Raw genomic sequence first — 10434 nt, 5'->3', positions numbered from 1 at the left:
TATATATGATGACAAATGTTCCAGTGTGATCTATATCAAGAGGCTAGACCATTAGTGTTTTATAGGCTGTAAATTGAATATAGGGAGATAGACCTGTTTCATATGTAGAGCAGAGACTTCACTCAACCCAGATGAGGTCCCACTGCCTCTGGGTACTACACATAGAACTGGAAAGGACCTTCAGAGGTCATGGAGTCCACTCCCCTGCCCTCTTGGCAGGACCCATCACCATTCCTGGTAGTTTTTTTTTTTTTTTCTTGTTAAATCTATTTGACCCAGATCGCTAAATGGCCCCCCTCAAAGACCATGCTAACAGCCTCAGGTATAGGAGGCTAATGCTCAAACCACTGAGCTAATCCTCATGCACTAGCAAAGAAAAGTGCACAGTTTTGTTTGGTAGGCAGCAGCTCACAGCAGACCATTATCAGAGGGGTAGCCGTGTTAGTCTGGATCTGTAACAGCAACGAAGGGTCCTGTGGCACCTTATAGACTAACAGAAAAGTTTTGAGCATGAGCTTTCGTGAGCACAGACTCACTTCATCAGATGCTGGTCTTGGAAATCTGCAGGGCCAGGTATAAATAAGCCAGAGCAAGGGTGGGGATAACAAGGTTAGCTCAGTCAGCATGGGTGAGGCTTACTACCAGCAGTTGATCTGGAGGTGTGAACACCAAGGGAGGGGAAGCTGCTTCTGTATTTAGCCAGCCATTCGCAGTCTTTGTTTAAGCCAGAGCTGAGGGCGTCGAATTTGCAGGTGAATTGTAGCTCAGCAATTTCTCTTTGGAGTCTGGGCCTGAAATTGCTATGCTGTAGGATAGCTACTTTTAAGCCTGCTACTGTGTGGCCTGGGAGATTGAAGTGCTCTCCTACCGGTTTTTGTATATTGCCATTTCTGATATCAGATTTGTGTGCATTTATTCTTTTAAGACTGTCCAGTTTGTCCGATGTATATAAGAGAGGGGCTTTGCTGGCACATGATGGCATAAATTATACTGGTAGATGTGCAGCTGAATGAACCCACGATAGTGTAGCTGATCTGGTTAGGTCCTGTAATGGTGTTGCTGGTGTAGATATGTGGGCAGAGCTGGCAACGAGGTTTGTTGCATGGATGGGTCTCGGAGTTAGAGTGACTGTGGTCCGGTGTATAGTTTCTGGTTAGGATTTGCTTCAGGTTGGCAGGTTGTCTGTGGGCAAGAACTGGTTTGCCTCCCAAGGCCTGTGAAAGTGGGGGATCATTGTCCAGGATGGGTTGTAAATCCCTGATGATGCACTGTAGAGGTTTTAGCTGAGGACTGTAGGTGATGGCAGACCATTGTGTGTTCTGCAACACAGGACCAGGGTCTATTGACTCCCACCTGCCAGTGCCTGGGTTTTGAGAAAGTGGCCATAAGATGGCTTGTAGGAAACCAGCCACTGCCTCTCACTACCCAACTGGTTAATTACAGGACTGCTTTTCCACCTACGTTTAGTTGTGCCTGCAAGCATATGCATTTCCTAGTAAAAACAGTTCAGCCTAAGAGAAAATCTGCGTGGGTTGATGGGAAAGTCACCAAGCCAATGCCGGAGCAACAGTTAACAGCATGCTCATTATGTACTTATTGTGCACAGGGAGCTATTTCTTCTAATGCTAAACCAAGCAGTAGTGAGGAAGCTAATTTAAGTCACATAGCCTGGTTTATAACCGCTTCCTATATTTGATTAGCTAACAAAGTACATTATTAGACCTTTGAATCCAGAGTCTAGGGTTTCACCCAATGTTGGCTGCACTTTGACGAAAGTTACTTGCCTAGGCTAGGCATAGATTTACCGTTCCCATTGAGCAGCAGCCTCAGCTTTACCTTAGGGTGCGGGTGTGGGTTGGACCAGTGGTGTGTGTATAGTGGAAAGGCGCCCACCCCTTTAAACGCTTTCCCTGCTCTTTCTGAATGACTTGCCATTGCAGAGCCAGGGAACAGCTTTGCTGCTCGCTATTGCGCTAGCATTTTCCCTTGAGTAAATCGATCCTGCCTTAGTATCACTGCAGGACCCCTCCCCAGCTGCCCGGAGTCCCCGGCTCTCCCGGCCAGGTCCGGGGCTTCCAGCAATCGCTGTCAGGACACAGCCCAGCAGTCCCGCAGCACCCTGAAGACTGACCAGCTCGCGTGGGGCAGAGCCGCTGCTGCAGGCGGGGGGCTGCAGTCCTATGGCTGGAGCAGCCCCGGGCTGGTTCCTCTGCTCGCGGGATCCCGGGGCGGCGCTCCCGTTCGGGGCTGGCGGCCGGCCGGGTGGGCTGTAATCTGCACGAGCCGCTCACCCCAGCCGGGCAAAGCCCGAGCGCGCTTGGCTCCGGGGCGATGGCAGCGCTGCAGCCAGAAGCGGCCGCCACGCCCCTGCCCGCCCGCCAGTCCTGGGCTGCCGCTCGTCCCTTCTGATCACCGGAGCGGGGCGCAGCGAGCCGGGACAGAGACGGGGCTGGCCGCCGCCAGCAGGTGCCAGCGAACCCCGGGTAACGGGCGCACGAACCCCACATCCAACACCCGGCCCTGCGCCGCCGGGGCAGGTGGGTGCTTAGCGCCCGGTTCCTTCGCTCCACGTGCCCTAAGGCGCACAGGTACGAGCCCGGCTGAGACTGGTGAGGGCGTGTTACGATTGCTGGGGGTGTCACGATTGTTGGGGGTGTTACCATTGCTGGGGGGGTGCTACGATTGTTGGGAGTGTCACGATTAGTGTGGGTGCTACGATTGCTGGGGAGTACGATTGCTGGGGGTGCTACGATTGCTGGGAAGGTGTCACGATTGCTGGGGGTATTACCGTTGTGTGGGGGGGGGTGCTACGATTGCTGGGGGTCACGATTGTTGGGGGTGTTTCCATTGCTGGGAGGTGTTGCGATTGCTGGGGGAGTAGGATCGCTGAGCGGTGTTACCATTGCTGGAGGGGTGTCACTACTGCGGGGGGAAGGGGTACGCAGGACCTGGGGGCTCGCAGGGGTACCGGTGGGGACACCCGCCGGCAGCGCCGCGCTGTGCAGGTTGCGCCCGCCCGGGGGCAGCGAGTGAGCCGCTCCGGCAGGGTCCGCCGTGGGAGCCGCGTCCAGTTTTCGGGGCGCTCCTGAGCGGGGCGGGTCCCCCCGAGGCGGGAGCGGGGCGTTTGCGGCACTGGGGCGCGCAGGCTCCCTCCCGCCCCTGGCTGGCTGAAGCCCTAGCGGGGGGCCCAGGCGAGCCCCGGCTCCCGGAGCCCCTCCCCGCGCGCTGCTCCCGGGCTGGCGGCGGCAAACTTTGAGCGAGCGGCGGGGGCAGCGCCCCCCGCACCTCCTCCCACTGCCCTCGGCCGCGGGCGGGGACCGGGGCGGCCCCTTCGCGAGCCCGGGCTGCTTCTGCGCCCGGGGCGGTGTAACCCGCACAGCGCTGGGAACCGGCCCCCGCCCCCAGCCCCTGGCCGGGCGAAAGGCACACGGCTCGGTGCCGGCGGCCTGAGCGCGCCTCGCCCAGGCGGCGGGAGAGCGGCGGGGACCACCCCCAGGCGCGAGCCCGCATGCGCCGCGCGGCTCCGGCGTTCCCGCCAGCGGCGTGATGCTGTTGGCCCGGGGGAACGAGGCGGCCGCCAATTCGGAAGGGGCTGAATCGCTGGGAAAGCGCCCAGGGGTGGTAATGGAGATGGGGGCAGGGCGGGGCACGTGTTACACAGGTGTGCGCCCGAGTTCCCCTCAGCCCAGGGCTCTCCGACGGCAGCAGCACGCCGAGGAGAGCTGGGTCGTTGAGAAAGGTAACGCAGGGTTCCCTCCAGAGTCGCTTTGTTTCCTCACGATGCCTCTGTAAATCCTGCACCTCCGTGCACAGGTGGGAGCAGTTACCTGCATCGCTGTAAAGGAACTGAGAGATCAGATAGTCTAAAATTCGGTCTGACAACACCCGATGCGGTGCAATAGAGCCTGTGCCAGTCCCCACGCTATCACAGCTGCAGGGCGGAGGGTGGAAAAGCATAGACAGGCTCAGCGTAGACAGGGCACAGCCGACAGTATAAATCAGAAGAACATGTGGTTTCTATAGTACTGGGGGACAGTTTGATTTGTCTCCAGCTGTGCAAGAACTTGTCCGGTTTATCTCATTTGTTAACAGAACATTATTTCTTCTCTGCTGGAGTTTCAAACCTCCTCATCCAACTGTGCTACGTTAAGAAGTATTACCTTCAAAATGAGCAAACTCCCTGCAGTACAGGAACAAAGAAAAAAGTGGCAGGATTAAAATTAATTGCTTTTTGGCTTAAAGAGGGCGAAGGCAGGGGAATAGAGACAAAAACAGGGAGAAATATTTTGAGAAAAAAAAGAAAGAGAAGTGATAGTGTATGTTTTCCTCTAAGATCTGGCTAATGTCTCTTGAAACGGTCGGAACCCCACATCCCCATCTGAGGGCAATGCTCCGGCTGTAATTTGTAAACATGATCTCTTCTGTTCTCTTATGAGATCTCTTCTGAGATCTTTGACAGTCTAGCAGTATTGGACTCTATCAGTCTCCACTTTAATAACAGATAAAGAGAGCTGTCATCAGTTATCAGCCCACAGAGAGAAGGAAAAATAAATTCTGACATTTTTGCATAGCATTATCTTTGTAAATTATATTAAATTCACCTGTATTTTTCAGCATGATGTTGATAAAAATATGGTAAATAGAGGCCCAGCCTTGTTCAGGCAAGTAAAGTCTTTGAATTCTTGGGACTGATCATGGAAATAAGAGTTGCAAGATGAAGCCCATGAGCTGTTGTCTGAATAATGTCATGTAGATCATGCTTAAAAAACCTTTTGTTCCACAGTACAGTATGCAAAGGATAGCACCATTCTTATCAACATGAGGGAAGTTTCTTTTCAGCTCATGTAGTCAGCATGTTGCTTTTAACCACCTGACTCTTTATTTAAATTTTTGTCTGTGATATAGTGTGATTTTCACCCAGAGCACAGAAAGACTGGTCACTTCTTGGGTGGCAGGGGTGGGGGAACAACACTAACTGCAGAAGTCTGATAATATGTCCAGACCCCAGTAACCAGAAACAACAAAATGTGAAAAATTCAACCAGCATAGAAAATCCCATCAAAGCCCCACATTTATATATTAAAACACATTTCCCTTGTAAATTAAAAAAAAAATCTACCATGAACCTGCTATGATAGACATTAATAGCAAGATTTTGTCTTCAACAGAGACCTGATAGAAGGCTAGGGCAAAAATTGTACCATCCAAGGACTACAGGAGTACCCCAGTGAGACATTGTTTCTCAGAGACACCCCCTATAGAGCACGTTTCCTTCTCTGTGTCCCCTAACTTCAAAAGCGCGCAGGTGGGGGGAGGAAGATTTAATAATTTGCAAGTGGCCTCTACCAGCAATAAATTCTTCCTTTTCACACTGGTTGAATTGTGCTGGCCAGTGCAGTCAGAATAGAGCCAATACTTTGCTTATTTTCCATCCAGTTACTCGCCTACTCCATGAGCAGCAAGCAGGTGCACAGTGCCTATTTGTTCTTTCATCCATCTGGGCAGCTTATGCAAAATAAGCTGTGTGGTCCTTACTTCTCCTTGCTCACTTTGCATAGAATTATTGCTAGGGCCCTACCACATTCACAGCCATGAAAAGCATGTCACAAGCCATGAAATCTGTGCTTTTATAGTATAAAAGATTTCACAGGAGTGATCATATTTTTCAAACAGTGGGGGTGGGTGGAGGGGCTGACCCAGAAGGGAGTTACACAGTTATTTTGGGAGGCGCTGTGTTATTGCCACCCTTACTTCTGCACTGCTGCCTTCAGAATTGGGTGGCCAGAAGGTGGCTGCTGACAGAGGCCCCAGTTCTGAAGGCAGCAGCATGGAAGTTAAGGTGATAATGCCATACCACACCATGCTTGCTTCTGTGCTGGTGGTAATTCTGCCTCCAGAACTGGGCTCCCAGCTAGAAATTGCTAGTTTCCAGCTCTGAAGGCAGTGACACTGCCAGCAGCATCCCGGAAGTAAGAGTGGTGGTACCACAACCTGCCCCACTCCCAATAGTGTTGATTGCAACCTCCCTCCCCCAACTCCTTTTTGGCTCAGGACCCCAACAACACCATGACATTTCAGACTTAGATAGCTGGAATCATCACATTTATGACTTTTACATTCCTGTAACCATGAAATTGACCAAAATAGGCCATGAATTTGGTAGGACCCTAATTATAGTACGAGTTACAAATTACCCCTAAAATGCTTTAAATATTGAGCACCTGATTATTCTCAGTTATATCCCTGCAAGCTCATTGAAACCATAGAGGTTGCATGCATGTAGGTGAGCAGAATTTGGCTCAATACATGCAAGGAAGGCAAAAATGTGATTTTGGTATCAGTGCCAAAATACCATTAGCTCAAAGGGAAGAAGCTGTGACCTGCTGTTTGCTTTTATTTAGCCAGAAACTTGGCTGGCAATTTCCAATGAGAAAAAGGGTGCATTTTTGCAAGCCTTTCACCAAAAAGGAAACATTGCCGACTTTTCATGTTTTGGTTTAAATTAGAAGTTAATGGGTTATATAGACAACCTAGACCATTCATAATAATCTTAGTTAATTTGTTTCTTATTTCAGCATGCCCTTAAAGCGGTGTTTGTAGCAGCCTTGTAATACTCGCTGTCTTAAAGGAAAATGCCAGGAATCATTCCTAACAGTACAGAGCAACTAGCTGGACTTTACAAGCTGAGAATGTGCAGTAAGGTCTCAGAGTACATGAGGGTTCTGTTCCACACACCCTTGCGTAAACCCGGATTTCACGTAGTGGGGGTCCATTTTTTTCCCTCAGCTGAACTGAGATGGGAGTTGAACTGGAGCTGTGCGGGGTGGGGGCATGGCTGGGCAGCTTGAACCAGAGCTGGGCACAGGTTGTGAGCCAGCAGTGGGGTTGAACTGGAGCCACATGGGGCGGGACAGGGGTGTGTGCAGTTTAAACTGGGGTGGGGGATGCAGGGTGAGCCGGAGCTGTGTGTGGATGGTAAGCCAGTCGGGGGTTTGAACTGGGGCTGGGGAGGTTGAGCCCAGAGCCACGTCTGAGGGTCAGTGAGCGACAGCCAGAGGCGGGGGTGGGGGGCGAACAAGAGCGATGTGCGGGTGGTGTGTGGAGCCGGAGGGGGCTGAGCCGGGGCCATGTGGAGCTGAGGGAGGTTGAGCCAGCATGGGGGGAGTGAGTTGGGCACAACTGGAAATCGCGGTACAGGGTTTACTGTAGGAATCGGGGTCAGCCGTGTAAGAGCGGGGTTGAGTACTCTGAGACCTTACTGCATAAATAAAATTGGAATATTGAGGAATTCTTTGAGGAACTACTTCCGTGGGTGAAAGTTTGAAAGATCATTGGGTTAACATAGAGCTGTATTAGATCATCCCTCTACCCCGAGAATTCCCATTTGTCTCAATGGCAGTTTTATGCAAAAAAGTCAATAATGATTTGGGGTATTTATTGATGACAAAGGATTTGGATCCTGCTGAGCAAGACCTCCTTTTTTTTGCCCAAGTAATCATGCTGAACTGTCTTCAAACTGCATTTGAATTGTACAGGTTGAACTTCTCTCATCCAGCAACATCCATGGTTTAGCATTTTAGTTAGCTGGATGACCACTTCTCATGAGTGTGGCCAAGTTTCCTGTGGTCCCGTAAAGTTTGTTTCCAGGCACCGCTCCTGGTTCTCAGTGTTCTTGGCTGTTAGTTATCTGTAATTTATCCCTAAATGTCTTTTAAGAGCCCTGTAAGCAGTGGAAGTGTTGGTAATGCTGCTAGACAATATTGACCTCTTGTGGTCCGGCAAATGTTCTTGTTCAACACTGGTCAGGGCGTGAAGATGCTGGACCAGAGAAGTTCAGCCTGTATCTCAAATTTTCAGCAGAAGTTATGCTTGAGTAAAGATTAGAGTAAAAGCTCTATTATCCAGCACCCCGGGGGAACTGGTGGATATTGGAGCCGGAACAGCAGCTCCACTCCACCAGCTCCACTGCCAATGGCCAAGCAGCTGGCTCCTGGTCCAACTGCCACTGCGGTTGGCCAGAGATCTGGCCCCACGGATGCTGGCCCCAGCTGGCCAACTGGCCTCACGACCGTGGACCCAACTGGGTAACCAACCCTGTGGTAGCTAGCCCCAGCCGCTCAGCAAGCTTGTGACATGCTGGTTAACCCAATATGCTGGTTATCTGGGTGCTGGACAACCGAGCTTTTACTGTTTACTGTACTGGATGGGCTTCAAATGAATGAATGAGAAAGTGCAAGCATACTACATGCTATGTGTGAAGAGATCACTGGGCCACCTCCTGTAGTCCAGTATCTGACTTCTGATTGTGGCCAATGCCCCCAGCTTCAGAGCTTAGTGTTCTTAAGTTAGCTATTGTAACTTCAGATGATATTGTCACTCATCTGAGAGTTTAACCTTCCTTTGAACCTGTTCTCTATTAACAAAACCAAAATCCTGTTGCTAATTCTACTTAGTTTGTTCTAATTTAACTTTCATTTTGTGTGTGTTTTGGATGAAGTCTGCATCCACAATCTTTGATTTACTCCAATATTCTATGTGTTTTTGCTGTGTTTCAGAGAGAGCCTCACTGCTTATTTTAGAGTAGTCCAGATAGCTGCAACCATGGGCCCAATGGGAGTATTGGGTGAAGCGAACCACACAAATGAAGTAAAACTGGAGCTCTACACCAGGTTATACTTGCCAGGCCTCACTACGCCACTCAGTGAGCTGGCATCCAACCCCAAACCAGAACTGAAAGACAGTACCAACCTGGTAGAGGTGCAGATCATCCTCATTATTGCTTATTGTTTCATCATCCTGCTGGGTGTGATGGGCAACTCCCTCGTGATCCATGTGGTCATCAAGTTCAAGAGCATGCGCACCGTGACTAACTTTTTCATTGCCAATCTGGCCGTAGCTGATTTGTTAGTGAATACACTGTGCCTGCCCTTCACCTTAGTTTACACGCTGTTGGGAGAATGGAAACTGGGCCCAGTTCTGTGCCACCTGGTGCCTTACGCCCAGGGCCTTGCAGTGCATGTGTCCACCGTCACCTTGATGGTGATTGCCTTGGACCGGCACCGCTGCATAGTCTACCACTTGGAGAGCAAAATCTCTAAGCAAATAAGCTTCTTGATCATTGGCGTGGCCTGGGCTGTCAGTGCACTGCTGGCTAGTCCTCTGGCCATCTTTCGTGAGTACTCTCTGATTGAGATAATTCCTGATTTCAAGATTGTGGTCTGCTCTGAGAAGTGGCCTGGTGAGGGGCAGCTCAACTATGGCACCATCTACAGCATCTCTATGCTCCTGATCCAATATGTTTTGCCTCTGGCCATCATCTCCTATGCCTACACACGTATCTGGACCAAACTAAAGAACCATATCAGCCCTGGGGCTGGGAATGACAATTACCACCATCGGCGGCGGAAGACCACGAAGATGCTGGTGTGCGTGGTTGTGGTTTTTGCCGTCAGCTGGCTGCCCTTTCACACTTTCCAACTCGTCAGTGACATTGACAGTAAGGTGTTGGATCTGAAAGAGTACAAACTCATTTACACAGTGTTCCATGTCATTGCCATGTGCTCAACCTTTGCTAACCCCCTTCTCTATGGCTGGATGAACAACAACTACAGGACAGCCTTCCTTGCAGCCTTCCAGGGTGAGCAGAGGCTGGAGTCCATTCACCCTGAACTCTCAGGAGCATTCAAAACCAAGAAGAACTTAGAAGCAAAAAAGAATCCCTGCACTGGAACCCCTTTCACACAACCTACCAACGTGTAAGAAGTCGGGCATACAAGAAGAAAGGAACAATCTCTGGCCAGAGAGAAAGCCATTTTGACAGATGTACCTTTAATACAGGTTTTTAATTGTGCAAAATGGAGGAAAACCAGCACATTAAAGCATCTGTTCTATGATTTCATAGGGAGTTGATTGCCGTCAACCATACACAATGACTGTCTGTATTGTGGTTGAAAGAAAGATCTCCACTGCAACCTTTTGCTAAGGCCCTAGTAATGACAAAGGGAAGGAAAGGGTTTGCCACCCCTGCCCTAAGGGGATGAATAGATTAACTCTTCCTGTAAATAGAGAATGTGCTGCAAAGATAGAATCCTTCAGAAGCTCAAAGCATGCTCTTGGAGTGAGGCTGAGGATTGGTGTAGCACCTCATACCTTTCCCTTCTGTAACTCCTGTGCAAAATGAGGGTTTCCTTAATGAAAATATATGCCACTCTTTTTTGCTTCATATGTAAGTAATATGAATAGGGTTACCATAGAATAATTTCTAAAATCAAAATGAGGCCACTGCTACGACTGAGGATTTAGGTCAGGAAAGTTAAAATTGCTGCCTAATTTGTAACCTGGGTTCTGCTGAAACAAGTGGAGTAATAAAAAATTCTTTATGACTCAGCCACAGTTATGCTGGGGAGAAAAGTACATATTTGGGGCCTAATCCTG

General features: G+C 50.0%; 1 protein-coding gene across 1 annotated transcript; it reads left to right on the top strand.

Moving 5' to 3' along the window:
• Positions 1–8601: 8601 nt before the first annotated feature.
• NPY2R (neuropeptide Y receptor Y2) lies at positions 8602–9909 on the top strand. Its single transcript, XM_074991889.1, has one exon. The coding sequence runs from the start codon at positions 8602–8604 to the stop codon at positions 9757–9759; it is 1158 nt and encodes a 385-aa protein (XP_074847990.1). The 3' UTR covers positions 9760–9909.
• Positions 9910–10434: the final 525 nt, after the last annotated feature.

The sequence above is a fragment of the Carettochelys insculpta genome, chromosome 4 (genome assembly GCF_033958435.1).
Source record: "Carettochelys insculpta isolate YL-2023 chromosome 4, ASM3395843v1, whole genome shotgun sequence".
In the NCBI taxonomy this organism is placed as follows: Eukaryota; Metazoa; Chordata; order Testudines; family Carettochelyidae; genus Carettochelys; species Carettochelys insculpta.
This window is presented reverse-complemented; position numbering and strand designations above follow the sequence as displayed.

Bases quoted from the DNA above. Each gene is read 5' to 3' on its own strand.
- NPY2R (XM_074991889.1), top strand. From the start codon at position 8,602: ATGGGCCCAATGGGAGTATTGGGTGAAGCGAACCACACAAATGAAGTA.